Genomic DNA, 16411 nt, shown 5'->3' with positions numbered 1-16411 from the left:
CAATTTATAAATAAATTTAATAAAATAAAAAGTATATTTTTTATATTTTTTTGTGTTAATATAAATTACAACATATAATTTTTATATTAAATATAATATAAATATTTAATTTTTTAATATTTTATATGATAAAAATTCATAAATTATTAGATCTATTATTTTTTATCATGGCTTACTTTGAAGGTTACTTTTTCAAACAATTTAGTATTGTCCAATAAAAAACAGAAAGCTATACATTTAAAATTAATTTGATAAAGACATTTGGGGGTTTTTTTTTTTTTTTTCAAATCAAGGAACAGTGAATTAGTTTGACTAGATATATGCATGAATTTGTCAAGAAATCTGTCTCAACATACACTAAATCACGAATTTAGCAAATTTGCTGAGAAATTAAGTATCCTCTTATGCTATTAAAAAATGGTGGGGATGTTTATTGATTTAAACATGTATTTTTAAACAAATTTAAGGTAAAAAATTTTCACACTATTTTCTTTTTTAAATGAACTTTTATGTATTTTTTTGACTCAATGTAAAATAATTAAAATCTCAATTGGTAAATAAACTTCAGTTTATATTAATTATCATAAAATGAAATAATAGATATTTTCACTATTTAAAAAAATCATTTTCTTTATCTTTTAATACATAAGAGATCAAAATTAAAAAAATTTACGAGAAGGGAATTTTCTTAATTTGCATTAATCAATTCAACATCGTATAAAAAAATGTTTAATTTTAAATATCTACCAAAATATTTTAATTTTATACTTAAATTATAAATTATTTATATTTAATATTATCTTGATGCGAGTAATCAATCATCATCTGCTATAAGAGTCTATGAGTTGCATTGAAGTGATTCCTTGCTGGCCGGCCTATGGTCCTAGCTAAGAATAATGGATGATGTATATAATTGGTGGAGAAGTCAAAGCAGGGCCGCCTTTTTATGGATCGATTGCTTCACTTTCTTGGAGATTAGCTCACTTTATCTTTTTCGTGACTTAATCAATAATAAAGATCATTATAAATTTAACGTTAATTCGTATGATTGTATTTAAAATGTAATATTTAATAAATTTATAATTTATAAGTTTTAAAATTTTAAATTATTTTTTAATCTAAAGTATGAATGTATATATAAATATAATATTTATATAATATAAAATATTAAAATTTGTATATTTATATAATATTTTATATAAAAATTACATATTATAATTTATATTAATATAAAAATATAAATTATTTTATTTTATTTTTATTAAATTTATATATAATTATTATTAAAATTTTAAATTATAATTATTATTAAAATTTTAAATTATGTTATATTCATATTTTATTTTTATATTATATTTATAACATATCATTATATTATATTTTAAATTATCATATTTAATTTAATCAATATATATATAAGGGAAAAGTAATACCTCTAAATTAAAATTGTTGCTTTCTTTCTTTTCCCTTTTGTTAAAGGAAAAATGGGGTAGAGTAGGCAGCTTGGAAAGAGAATTGTTGGTCTTGCTAAAACATGGGAATTTCAATGGGGTTTTAAATTGGGTTGGACCGACATGGGCTAAAGCAAATATTAAATGATTAATATTGGGCTAAAAATTTTCTCATTCTCATAGACTTCATGTTGAATATTCTTCGGTACAAAAGATTGGGTACTTTGTGCATATTAGCTCATAGCCATTAGCTGAACCATTGAGGACAAGCCTTGAGCCAGTTTTGTCCACCCTACTAACCCAACATGAAGCCTATATATATGCCAATGAGAAAATTTTGAGCCCAATATCGTATAACAAAAACGTATAATGCTTAAATAAGCCCTAAACTTTACTTTAAAATGCATATATGCCCCCAATTTTTGTTGTATGAAATTAAAATTATGAATTTTTATTTTATTGTAATTAGTAATTTGATGGTATAAAATATTTAATTTTTTTAATTGGATAATTTATTTGTAAAAAATATTTAATTAAATTTATTTGGATGAATTAAATGTAAATATTTTTAAAAATACTATTTTAAAGTTCTATCAATTGGACATTATTTATTTAATTTTAAGATTTAATAACTATAATTACAATAAAATAAAAATTTATAATCTTAATTTCATATAATAAAAGGTCAAGTGTTTGTTTGCATCTTGAAATAAAGTTAGTAATTCAAATAAGTATAAATAGTCTTACAAATATTCGAATACTAAACATAAGAAAAAATAATTTTAAAACACTCAAAAGCTCCACATAAAACCTAAAACATTAAACAAAAAGTGAAAATATATTTCGATTAAATTTAATGTAATTTTTTTTTCTTTTACATACCAAACCAAAATATCAGAAAAGCTTCATTATTTCAACAATTGACTAAAATGTTTTCAATCATGAATCGAAATATTATAGAATTAATTCAATTTTAATTAAATTGTGCATACCCTTAATGATCCAGACATTCAATTTGATAATAGTTATATGTATCTTATATTCAAAGATTGAATATTTAATTCTCTTTAAAAAAGAATTAATTATATACAGGTGAAAATTTTTTTGGTGACAAGGTAAATTTTTCTTTATTTATCTACCTCTTTTTTTTTTTTTTTACGGTGACGGAGGATGTCAAATTGAAGTGTCCCATATGTAGATTAACTTTCTAGCTAGCTCAGTTAAAGTTTGCGCTAAAACATGACAATTGACAAGCTAGCTATCTTGTTTTTGCACTAAGTGAATGTATATAGGTAGATAGGCTTTAGAAAATCGCCATTGTGTTTTGGATTGAGATTTGAGCCAATTTGGATTTTATTAGCTTGAAACTTGCTAGCTAGCCTACATTGTTTATTTAAAAAAGGTTGCCTCAGAATATTGAAAATTTGATTAATCAATATGAAAATGACTTCCATGCTTAAGGCAAAATCTGGGCTTAACAGTTGTCGCAAATCATATATTAATATTTATAAATTATTCGATTTGATTTAACCATTATCAAATTAAATTTAAATAATTTAATTTATTGAATAAGTTAAATTTAAATATTTTAATATTTGATTCAAATAATTTATGAATTTAATCAAAAAATTTAATTTTTAATATATTTTTATTATTTTAATTTAAAAAATTATTATTTTATTTATATATATATCAATTCGAATTCAAATTTAAATTTAAATACATAATTAAATTTAAAATCGAGTATAAAAATTGAGTTGATTTTTATTAAATAAATTTATCTAATAAATTCGAATAATTTAATTTTTAATTCAAGTTGAGCTCAAATTTAAAAATTAAAACCTGATTAAAGTTGAATTGAATTTCAAACAATAACTTTTAAGTTGAAGTCAAACTCGAATTTTTTACGGTATTCACTCAATTCAATTAATTATACCTTTAAGCAATAGTAAACAATTAAAATGAACATGATACAATTATTATTATATTTTTATTGCAGTGACATGATCATGTTTTAATCGCCAATAGCCTTTAAGCAAGTGATAAAAGTTCCTTTCTTAGAAATTGAAAATGGAAGCTCTAGCAAGGTTTTAATAGTCTATATTCCTAATTCCATCATTGCTTTGAAAAGTTTATATATTTGATCTGCATGCCGACTAGGGTTTAATTTTCTGGATATAAAAGGTAACAAATAGGAGAAAAGCACGTCTTTATATAATACTTCAATTAGAGAATTAAAGATTTAAAAGAAGAAAAAAAAAGACAAGGTTAAACATATAATCAGATAAGATTTTATAAACCTAAAATTAGATCACGAATCTTACCTGGCTTCTTTTGTATTAAGCTGTGCTTCTATATATGCTATTTTATTTCAATCATACATGTTCACATTACAATAATTATTTGTGAATTTGATAATTAATTTAATTGATTAATGTAATTACTTTTAAGATAATATATAAAATAAAATAATATTTGATATTCAACTTGTAACACATATAATATCTTTTTTATTTTTTAAATTATGATATTTTTATACAAAAAATAATGCTTGTATAACAGCATTTATTTATAAATTTATATAATTTAAAATTTTGTTGGTCGACTAATTTAGGGATATAAAAAGAAAAAATTAATATCTTAATAAGAGATTGACTAAATTAATAACGTTATCCATATTGATATATCATATATTGCATTGGATGTGAGAGATTGAGCAAATTTTCAACTCTTTTGTAAAAATTAATTTTACTTTTATTATATATCATTGGTATAAGTAGAACAACTCAAGGTATAATGATCATACTATTATTCTTACCAACATAAAAAAAAAAAAAAAAAAAAAAAAACTAAAAACTCTCTTATCAACATGTCACCCTCAAAAAACAAAATTCCAATGAAATCACAAACACCTATACCCAAAACTTCTGTCTCTCATAATAGTGGAGACTTGTCACATTGCACTTCCATTACATCATAAAAAGATAGCTCCTAAACTATGAATAAAGAATTAACCCCTTTTTTCCCCTCATCCCAGAAATTTGACCCATCAGTTCCAAAAAAAAAAAAAAAGAAAACCCTAATTTATACTAGGATCCAATTTTTCAGTGTGATTAGAATTATGTTTGATAGTAATTGGTAACTTTGAAAACAAAATACAATAGGGAAAACTTATTTATGATAAAAGTATTCCCATCATAACAAATTCATTTCAATTAAATTTTATTTTTAATTAAAATTGATAACTTTAAATATAATTTGATAATAGATACCAAAAAAAAATAAAAAAATAATTTTTTTATAAAATTTATATATAAATTAATTAAAAATAAAAAATATATTTTATATTTAATATATTAATATAAATTATAACATAAAATCTATATTTGATATATTTAATATAAAATAAATATAATACAAATACATAAATTATTAAATTTATTTTTAACAGCAATGACAATGGCAATATTAAGTTAGATTAATGCAAATGATAATCGTGAGATGAGTAAGGGCTAAGAAAAGCTTAGTTTATCACGTGAGACGTGTGCATCTGGAAAACATAAGACGTTAAAAATCTTGGTGGCCGTACACGTGGTGTCCATCTGGTAGAATTACGTCAGTGCTTGCATGGCGAGAACATACGTAGCTTCTTTGATTAGGCCCTAAGCCTGTGGATGAGTGGCACGTGGAGTCATAACAGTGATTTGATTATTACACTGTGACGCGTGTGTACTTTTCGCTGATGACTGGTCCACACGCCTTTACCTAAATGTTGGTGGGCTCCGCATCAAATCATTTAGCCGACACTGGATAACAGATTAAAAGACTATATTTGCAATTGCACCCTCATGATTTTACTTATTTATGATTTGGCCAAAAGAGATATTTTCTTTCTATTTCATCCAATCCTCGATATTTTCTTTTAGCTTTACAATTATTACCACTACACAAGGTGAAACATTCAAATTAACAAAATCAAAATGTCCAGAAAATTTTTAGTTTAATATTATTTAAACCTTCTATGGTAAAATACTGTAATGATTCTAAAAAATATTAATTTTTGGCTTGGCTTAGATGCCATGAATATTTATTTAATAGAATATTACATAATATTAGAGTAAAAAAATTAAATTATATACCGACAGTTAATATAAATCTCATGTTTCTTAAAACTTAGGTTCATATCATTAATTTATTTTGATTTTTTTCCCTAAATTTTTTTTTTTAACTTACATTCAATTCATCTTTTTTCTTTTGTCAAAATTATTCTATTTCACCTAAAAATTTAGTACTCTTAATTATATCTATCAAGTGTGTGATTAAGAGAAATTTATCTTTAAAGTTGGGTTTAAATAAATCAACATAGTTAAGGGACAAAGAAGCAAATAAATGCAGGATTCCCTGGAGAAAGAGAGCACAACTCAAGGATAGCGTCTGATTGGTGGCTTTAATATCTTCATTTGCTGCTGATTCTGAAGAATGCCCGTAGTTATCATCAAGAGAAAATTAAAAAACCAACCAATTATGAAATAATTTTAAAAAAGAAGGTAGGAGGCAGAAACACATAAGATAAACCAATAGCAGGAAAAGCAATAAGGTCTGCCTTTTTTTGTTTTTTCCTTCTCTCATAAGTTAATTATGTTTAAAAATTTTGATGATAGTTAATTTGATATTAGTGAATTTATGATATTACTTGCAACTTTTTCTAGCTAGCTATACTAGAAATGATTTATGGTTTTTATCAAGTTTCAACTTAGCTATAAGCCTTTATGAAATTAGAAATAAAAGGAAAACATTAAAACTAAGAGTTTAAAATTTTTAATAAAATATTTTAACGATTAAAATTTGAGATTTTATTTTAACAATCTTACGAATTTAAAATCTGATAAATTGATTGAGTTAATGAAACGAGAGAAAAATATTTTATCTTAATGTGTTTCTTAAATTTTATTTTTGAACTAAATAATAATAAGTGGTTTAAAGCATTAAATAAAATAAAGAAAAGCCAAAGCCACTTTTCAATCTCGTCTCACTTGCAGTACGATCCCTATCTTTAGGCTTATTTTTACTACACTTTACGTTATGGGATTTCAGTATTTCACTTCAAAGCCAGCTGCAGCTTCTTGAATTCTCTTTCACATATGTTAGTGGTTCATATTTCTTCAAACCAGTCAAAGCTTAAAGCTTAATAACTATAATAAAGACTATGTTCAAACCTCCCAAGCCTTCTCCTTCTTCCCCTCATCTCATCAGCAATTCTCCTTCACTTTCATCATATCCTTCTTCTGCTCAAACGATCCCTCAATCCCTATTATGTTAACCCTTCAAAGTGTTATTAGCAATGTCGAAAACGACCATGACCGGGACAATCACGACCATGATGTTGATGATGAACATATCAGGGACATCCATGCTCTGACTCCACCTCACCCTCCAGCTGTGAATCGTGGCCGTTGGGAGACTGGTAGCCATCGATCATCCTCTTTGTCCATGTCTGGTGAAGTTGCTTCCAGTACTGAAAACTTTACTACCATGAGTAGAGAGTTCAACGCTCTTGTTCTAGCCGGCTCTTCCATTGAAAACAATGATTCTGATTCCATAAATACTTTAAACAATCATAATCAGTTGAACAGGATTGGAGAGGAGGAACTGCCTGAGGAAACTAATCCTCTGGCTATAGTTCCAGATAGTAATCCGTTTGATCAGGGTTCAGATCAAAGAAGGGTCGGTTCAGGAGGGCCTGTGGCGGCGAGTGGTAGCAGCCATGGGGAGGTCTCTGTGCTGAGAGTGAAGAAAGAAGAGGTGGAATCCAAAATATCAGCATGGCAAAACGCAAAGGTTGCAAAGATCAACAATAGGTTTAAGAGAGAAGATGCCATAATTAATGGGTGGGAGAGTGAGCAAGTTCAAAAGGCCACTTCTTGGATGAAGAAAGTTGAGGTATGTTGGATACAGGAGAATTCCCATTTCTTGTGCAAGTTGATGGTGTGAATAATTTCTCATGCAAAGAGTAGTAATTATCAAGACTAATTTGAAGTTAAGGATACTTCTTCTTATGCTCTTTTTATGTCATGCTTTGAATGTTCAATTAATTGGATGTTAATTTTTTCATATGATTGTGCCAAACATAGAGAGTATTACTTAATTACATGGTTAATGATTTGATTTTGTCCTCTAAATTCGTTGATTAATAATTGATGATTCAATTGACTAAGTTGATTATTGGATTTAATTATGTTGTCGGCTAATCTTCATGTAATTATCATCTGTTCATGATCTTGAGCCAAATCTTTATCAGGTTACTGTGCATTATTTTCTGTAATTATATATTAGTGGAATATGATGACGATGGGTAATCCTTTTTTCCTTGTTTAGTTCTTCCTCCTTGCATTAATTCCTTATTCGTCCTTTAGATTCGATATTTTGAAGTCCTCATATCTTCACAAAAGTCCTTTGACTTTTATGTAGAGGAAGCTAGAGGAGAAAAGAGCAAGAGCCTTAGAAAAGATGCAAAACGATGTGGCCAAAGCACACAGAAAAGCAGAAGAGAGAAGGGCATCAGCTGAGGCCAAGAGAGGAACAAAAGCTGCCAGGGTTCTTGAAATAGCCAATTTGATGAGAGCCGTTGGGAGAGCTCCTGTCAAACGATCCATCTTTTGAGACCTTAATTATCACATACTACAATCAATGTTCCTTTATTCTGTGGACACAATAATTCTCCCCCTTCAAGAGTACCTTCATCTTTTCAACTGTAGGGTACCCTACATCCAAGGGCAGTCAAGAGTTGCACCAAATCTTTAGTGTTTGAAGTGTGTTGGGATTTTTGAGGATTTGTTGGTAATAGTGGTGGACCAACCTCCCTTGTCTTGTACAGTAATGAAAATTATATATTGCTTCTTTTTCTGGTTCTGGGCAGGGATATGGTGCTTTTGGTTAGCTGCCATTGTATAGTTGTTTAAGCTTATTATTAAATACGTTGCATTTGGTGCTAATTGGAATGTTATTGCGTTGAGGCAATATCTTTGTGCCAAATATATTATATTTAAATAATGGAGAGAGATGATAACAAGGACCCAATATAATTCTATATAATCCAAGCATCTTTGACTCCCAAATTTGTATGGATTTGCATTAACAAATGAGACCTCAACAGTGAAAGAATGTTATGCTTATTCCTGATTATCTCTTTTGCTAACCACTGCCCTGAGGAATCAAATGATTCCAAAGCAGCAACTTAGCACAAGTCTTGCAATCAGTGCTAAATTCCATACCATGTTACACTAAATTATCTTCCTGTTGAAAAACAAACATACACTTATTTTGTCTTCTTCATTTTTTTAAAATGTTTTTTCTTGGGTTTGATTCATTTAATTAACTAATTAATAGAAATGCTGGCTATCAATTGTTGTAGCTGAAACTGTAGATTGATGCAAAGGGTTGTGGAAAATATGAGAACAAAAATCAACAGGAAAATTAAAAAAAAAAAAAAAGACAAGGCCAAGTGCAATGAATTTTGAGAGTGGGGAAAGTAAAGGAAAAATAATGACTTGGGGAAATCTTTTGAGGGGGCCAAACAAGATGCAAAAGGACATTGATACATGTGTTTTATGTGTCTTAAAAAACTGCTATTTGAAGATGGTGTTTTCATTTATTTATTCTAAATTCTAAGAAAACACATATTCCTTTAAAGAGATTTGTTCAATCTTTGGAAGTGTGATTATATATATATATATATATATGTGTGTATATGAAGCTTTCATTAATTAGTACTAATTGTTCACCGAAAGCAATCTACAATCCACATTCCATAGTGAAAATGGTAAATATAAATGGCCACTAAACCTTTCCAAATATGCAGACACTTTTTCTAGCTTATTCTTTTATTGTAAAAACCAAAAAAAAAAAAAAAAATCGTACCAAAGTTCACACGATAATGCTAGTGCCTAGTGGAAGGAGAGCAATTGATACTTTCTGGTCCTACAAAGAACCGTAATTTGCGTTAACATTGTCTCAAAATTTTGCAATTTTCAATGATTTAGGAACTTTGGTTTTCGTTCACTTTCACTCATAGAGAATCTTTCCTATTTGATTTTTTATAATGTGATAATGGTAGAGTTGATAATTTTAAACATAAAAATGATCAATTTAAAATTTTAATAAAAATTTAATACATAAATTTAATAAAAATAAAAAATTGTATTTATTATAATGACATAAATAATAATATGATAATTTTTGTATTTTTTATGCATAAATACAAAATAAATAGGAATAGTAAAATTGCTAAAACTAAAAAGAGGGGCAGGCTAAAGAGAAAGGCTATCAGATTAACTAGTGGCCCCCCATAATGGCCTAAAATTCTATTTAGGTTTTCGATTTAACCTGCAATGAAACGGACCATGGAACTGACAAACCAGAAGCATATCTCGAGTTACAGGACAAAGAACTAGATTTTCAGTTAGAAAACAGAAGTATTTTGGTGGTTCAAGTAATACAGCTTTCTCCTGTTAAATTCCCCACAAGAAACATTACAATGATTTAACAATTTTAACAAAAAAAATTCTATGATCACTCAAGCTTGAACCAAGTCACAATCATTGTGATCATGAAATCAATGAACTGTATCCAATACAATGACTTGCATTAAAGAATCCTGCAAATTGCTTGATTGATGAAGATATCATAGAATATTTTTCAGATTTTTGAAGAACCAACTCGAATCAAATGACATTATGCAAACATTTGGAGATGAAATACAATCTCACACAAACGATTGTAATATACTAATAATATATGATCTTTCATTGTCTGTTGCACTTAAGATATATAGAAATACAACATTTACAGAATAAAGATTCCTTAACTATATAATCCACAGGTCCTTCCCACTTGCCACAAATTAAGGGATCTTATTATCAATATTAATCCAGCTACAACCTGCTAGTTTAGTTAACTTCAAATCATTCATATCTGTTCTTACTTTTGCTGCCTCATCTGACATTCCTGATTCAGCATACATGGAGATTATAAAATATATACATATATATATATATATTTATATATATAAGACAGAAAGAAAGAAGAGGCCAAAGATTTGTTTTTGGGCTGAAGGTTGGTTTGGGCTTAACATTGGATCCGAAAAAACATTGGCCATCGATGATGACCTGGAGGAAATCGGGCCTCCGAGTTTGGAAAAAAGTAACCCAATAAACTTAGGATTTATATTTATAAAGTTAAAGATGATCAATTGGTTCAGAATCTAAATTGAAATTTTCGTTATAGTCAAATATGCATGATCCACATGAACTATAACCAGTATTGAATGATCAAGACATTATGCAATTCTGATCACAAAATTGTCTTCAAACTTTCATTCCCACATTCAGCTGTACTTTTTTGGGTAAGATAGATGGTAAGGAGTATCCCAAGTGTTGTCCAAATCTAATACCCTCCAATTTTAAGAGCATATTTCTCAGCATCAGCTTGGGAACTAGAAGTCATAGGAAAATATTTTACCAAGATAGAAACATTTTGCACAAGAAATTATAATGCCCGATCAGTCATGGGAAATACAAGTCGTTTGTTGCAAGATTTTTCTGCTTGAATTGGCTCAAACCAGAACTGAGGTAGCAATGGAAATCTAGATTAAAGATTAGGTTACCAAGAAGGAGAACACCAAAGGCAAACAATGGAAGGTAGAGTACTTGTATTGGGACCAAATCCTAGCAAGGGTGGTGCATTTCAAAATTTCAATACATAAAATCAAAGCGGAGGTAAGCTTGGAAGAATTGAAGAAGCCGACCCTTGCTAACCGCGTGATTGTCTAGACTCTCTAGATGCATTAGTTTTGGGTCAATTGTGGTCTCAGATCACAACTGAACAATTCCATCTCCAAACCCCAAAGACTTTTCTTCTGCTTTTTTAGTTCCAAAAGCCTTTGATCTTAGCATATGTACACATTATAGAGGTCCATACCAATCAAAATCATTTACTGATTCTAGTCATTTGTACAATATAAATTCATTTAAACAATTTTAATAAAATTACGTTTCTTTTTACAAACAAAAAAATGAAAACTAATTTAAACCCGAAATCTTAAATATATGAACAAATACAGTTATCGTTGAACTTAATACTTAAGTAAGTACAATAAGTCTGCCTACTTACAAGTTGGAAGCGTGTGAGAGTTTCAATCAATAACATTTTTGGCGACTTAAATGGAATTGATGTGATTCAAGGTACCAAATAGGAGGACTTTTGGCACGTACTATGTGAAAAATGTTAGGTCTAATTCTCCACATACCATTCTTGACTTTGTAGTTGGTAGCAATTTATATGCATGCACCAATGAAGCCAACAACAAATTAAGCTACCAATTTTTTTTCTTTTTCTTCTAAAATGAGCTGACTCGCTTGAAACCTTGATTAGGATATGATTCTTTTCAACCATTGGCAATTCTATTTCTTAAGCTAAATCAAACGCCCATATAATCTTACCATGTTGGCAATTATTATATGATTTTTCCATTTGAAAATTTTCTTGGTCCATTAAATCTCAACTATATAACCTAATTAATTAGTTCCCTCTGCCGTCTTTCATTTGGCATTTGTACAATCACCCAGTGTTCTTTTATTTCTTAAAGAAGTAGGTATTAAAAGTCAATACTCTTAACTAATTTTACTACAAAAGATCTCTTGATTTAAGGTCAAACAGCCATTGGTGTTGGTTGAATTTGGCATTGTGTTCATTCTGTTGTTCTCTTTGTTTGTTTTCCCATTTAAACAGTTCAGAGCTATGGCAGCTAATTTATTCCCTTTACAGGGGCAGAGGGCGAATAAGGCAGTCTCTACATCTCAACAACAATTCAATTTCACACCATGTTTTTTATTATTCTCTATGAAAACAGTCATGAATTGCTTTTACATCATTTCTAGAAGCATAAGCTTGGGGAATGGTACAGGAGGAGGACTAACGTAATATGCTTGGGCATATATCTTTCCCCCTTGCTTTTTCATTTCTAAAATATTTTCTATACAAGGCCAAATAATATGCTGAGAATATATGAAGAGTTCATATTTCAAATTAATATATATATATATATATATATATATATAAGCCAATGCAATGGAGAGTTAAATCAAATCAAACTCAAATCTAATCCTAATATAAATCCAATTACTATCTCTAGTTGAGTAATGAAATTCTTACTCAACTCAAAGCTACCAAAATTTTGATCTAACCAAATCCCATTTCACTAAAAAAGGAAATAGAGTTAGACCTAAAATTATCTAAATCATAAATCCAAATTGACCCACTCAAAGATGAAATTACTTAAAACACTAAAATAATAACCAAAACCAGCCACATGCTATACTTGTTTAATTTCTCCCTTCCTTGGGTTTGTTATTTTGGGAATATCCGTTTGGTTAAACGAACCCAAACCCATTAGTATATCTACAAAAACATTATTTAATTCTTAATATGAAATGAGTTAGAATTTTATTTCTGATAGCATAAGTGATAAATAGAGGCATATGTACTTGTGCAAATTAACAGGATGAATTAATCCCAATTGCTCTTTCTTACTTACTTAATCAATGGTGTCTGCTTTAAATCCTAATACTTTGAATGTGAAAATTTTTAAACAACTGGAGTAATTTTTTCATAGAGGAAGACCAATTAATAAGCTGTCAAAAAGTAAATCAAGAAATAGATCTTTTGAGGTTCATGAAGCAAGCATCAGTAAATCGATCTTAAAAATTCATATTAATATTAAAGTAAATAATCTTAAACCTATTTTCGTTCAATGATTTTTTACCTCTAATTTACTTTTATAATTGTTTGACACTCTAGAATAAATAAAAAGTCAAGATAGATCGTAGAAATGTTAAACACTATCTGGATGATAATAAATTCTACTTGTAAATTCAATCTCAAGAAAAATTATGAAGCTCCAATGCATCTAGAAGTGGAATCATTCAAATCTTCTAGAGAATAATAATATTGAAAACATTAAATTTTCAGTGACAATGTGGACCATTATTCTTTATCGTACTTGATGGACTGGAGAAGGGAACATTAGCATCACTTGCTTTAATCCTTTGCCAATGAAAAAGGTTTCGGTTTTCAGAGAAAACTTTGGAGATAGGATTCAGAAATTGTACTTCCAAACTAGTAATTAATCTTGTAATTTGTCATGTTCCACAATATTATTAATTTTTTTTCATTATAAAGTTGTCATTATCTTTGACCAAACTTGATTAATTTTTTTTTTCTTCTGTTACTTTTATTGTTGAATTAATGCTTGTTGCTCTGTAACGCAACCAGAATTCCACCTGACTTCATTTGGCATCATGCATTTTCCAACCCTAACCCCTCCAGCTTTTATTATGTATCGTTCTTTTCACTTCATTTTTCAACCTTTAGTTGTCATTCTTAAAACGCTTTTAATTATGTTTCTTGCATTGCTGTAGAAATAACGACCCATATTTTAGAATTCTAATTATAAAATGGGGTCTAGAAAAAAAAATGGAGTGTTTGTTGCTAAAAATAGATAGAATTAACTCTTAATCAGGAAAATGCTTTGAGGCTTGAACAAGTAAAAAATGGTTTCTCTTAGTTAGCAAAATGCTTTATCGAACAATCTCGTGATCTATTATTAAAATATTTTAGTCTTAATTTTAATAATTAAAGTTTAAATTCTAACAATTTTAAATAAAAAAATGATGCTGTTCGGAAATTTTTTCATCAAATTAGCCAAAAGGGTAAGATGTACTCAATGTATAAAGTCAAATTATTAGTCATTGGCAATTGACATAATGACTTTAGACCAATCATTCCCCAAATGCAATAAGCTTTCAATTCTAACATTATCTTCATAATCAATAGATAAAATATATAGTGACAACTAATGACTCATTATTTCCTATTTTAAGGCCAAAGTTGCCAAGACAAATACTGTTTTAAAATTAAAAAAAAAAAAAAGGTCTAGCACTACTCATATAATCCTTTTATATATTATTGATATAGATTATTTCAATAGAATTAATAAAGTCTATGTAATAGATAAAAAATCTATTCCTATAAAAAAGTTTACTAGTATTAAATTTACAAAAAATAATTAATCTATTTAAGAGTATATCTTCCGTATCACTTAGTAAAATTGGAAGGGAGACAAAGCTGATGATGAGTGAAAAGGATTTAATTGTTATTGTAACATTCATGAATATTGCATCGCCCCAACTACCATAGTTATTAAACTTGGACTGGCTTGCTTGGATCTATCCACTTGATGATTCAGCTCTTGATTAATATTGGTTCAATATTTGAATTGTTTATGCAATTGCTCCAAAAAATTTTGAATTGATGCATTGGATTTATGACAAAAACTCGTTATCCATCAATTTTTTTATGATTTGGATCAATTAAATAATATGATTTTTAATCATGTTTAATTTTTTTTTATCAATAAATAATTGATTAAATTGGTTAAAATTTATTTTTTTCGATAAAAAAATCTTGAATTGAAGTTTTGTCGATAATTATTTATTGGGCTCATATCAAATATACAATCTATAATTATTTGTTTTAAATTATGAGATATAATATATCTTATTTTAATACGAAGATTGAGCAACTTATCGATCTTAAATTTTTTTCTTATAAAATTTTTTAAAAAAATTTATTAAGAATTGAACTTTGATAGTAAGAATTAAAATCTAATATTCTAATAACATAAAAACAAAATAAATTTATAGATAAGACAGAAAAAAATACTTTTATGATTTTGCTGTAATGTATCAAAAAAAAAAAAGACACAAATATTCGAAATTCCAAAATCCAAGTTGGTACTTTGGATTTTTCTTTTTCTTTTTGGTTTTCATTCTTTGTGAGAACAATAAAAGGCATAACGGATAGGAGGAATCGAAATCCAAATTCCAAACGTTACCGTTCTAAAGTCAAAATCGACGAGTTTGACCGGACGGATGAAAGGTGGCACAGCGGTGCTTTTCATGTATCTGTTCGCATTGTCTAAAATGCCCTTTTAGCCCCGTAATCTTGCGTATGAGACAGGCTACGGCTTTTTCTCTTCCATTTTTTCGGTGGACAGAAAATAACCTGGTCATCATCCCAATTTTCATGCTTCTGCTTTCAATGTGGGCCCATTGACCAATAATTACGGGATAGGGTTAGTACTGCCATTTACTGAATGGTCCGGTATATTACTAGAAGATTCTTATAATATTTCAAATCTCTTAAAAATTATTTTTTTAATGAGTTTAAAAGGACAAAAAATAATTCTCACAAAAATATCCAAAAATAATCATTTTAAGATCTAATGTGTCATAATTTTTGTTATTTGCACTACAATATCCTATTTTTATTAATTTAAGATTTTAATTTTTAATTTTTGATTAATTGAGAAAAACTCAATTACAAAAAAGAAAACTTATAAGTATTGTTATAATACCATAAAATTTGTCTTAAAGTTTTGTTTAAGTTTAATTCTTTCATAGAACAATCTTAACTTATATTGATGAGATTTTGTTTTAGCAATAAGGTAGAGATTTTTGTACCTTAAAATCTCAAATTCAAGTATTTAGCATATGTGAATTTGATTTAATTTTATATTGATTTGTTTAATTATATATTAGTTCGTTGATTATTTTATTTGTTTGATTGAATTTAATAATTTTTTATATAAATGTAATATTTTATTGTGATTTTAATTTCTTTTATATTTGTAATTTTTTTCAATTTTATTGTTTTGGTATATTTACTCATTTTCAAATAACCCATTTATTTTTAAAAATTTGTGATTTGAGCTGAATAAATTTATGTAATTTTATAACAAATATTATAAATTTTGACAATATAAGATCAAGTGAAAAATAAATTAATTTAAACAATAACAAATGATTAGCAACATGTCTTTCACTAGCTTCTCATTTTAGTAATCA

At 27.7% G+C, this 16411-nt stretch overlaps 1 protein-coding gene across 2 annotated transcripts; it reads left to right on the top strand.

Moving 5' to 3' along the window:
- The first annotated feature begins 6576 nt into the window (after nucleotides 1–6576).
- On the top strand, nucleotides 6577–8468 carry LOC111311524 (remorin 4.1-like). 2 transcript variants are annotated; one of them, XM_022910963.2, is made up of 2 exons: nucleotides 6577–7391; nucleotides 7920–8468. In XM_022910963.2, exons 1-2 carry the CDS (start codon nucleotides 6765–6767, stop codon nucleotides 8109–8111), a joined length of 819 nt encoding a protein of 272 aa, XP_022766698.1. In that variant the 5' UTR covers nucleotides 6577–6764; the 3' UTR covers nucleotides 8112–8468. The 2 variants fall into 2 exon arrangements, with proteins under 2 accessions (XP_022766698.1, XP_089612977.1); XM_089756851.1 differs by having other exon boundaries at nucleotides 6577–7487.
- The last annotated feature ends 7943 nt before the right edge of the window (nucleotides 8469–16411 follow it).

This window comes from Durio zibethinus, chromosome 1 (genome assembly GCF_047325235.1).
Source record: "Durio zibethinus cultivar Kanyao isolate XHJ-2024 chromosome 1, ASM4732523v1, whole genome shotgun sequence".
In the NCBI taxonomy this organism is placed as follows: domain Eukaryota; kingdom Viridiplantae; phylum Streptophyta; class Magnoliopsida; order Malvales; family Malvaceae; genus Durio; species Durio zibethinus.
The sequence above is the reverse complement of the archived record's forward strand: the minus strand, read 5'-3'. Positions and strand labels throughout refer to the sequence as shown.

Bases quoted from the DNA above. Each gene is read 5' to 3' on its own strand.
- LOC111311524 (XM_022910963.2), top strand. From the start codon at position 6,765: ATGTTAACCCTTCAAAGTGTTATTAGCAATGTCGAAAACGACCATGAC. The intron at 7,392-7,919 runs GTATGTTGGATA...ACTTTTATGTAG, and splicing joins CTTGGATGAAGAAAGTTGAG to AGGAAGCTAGAGGAGAAAAG.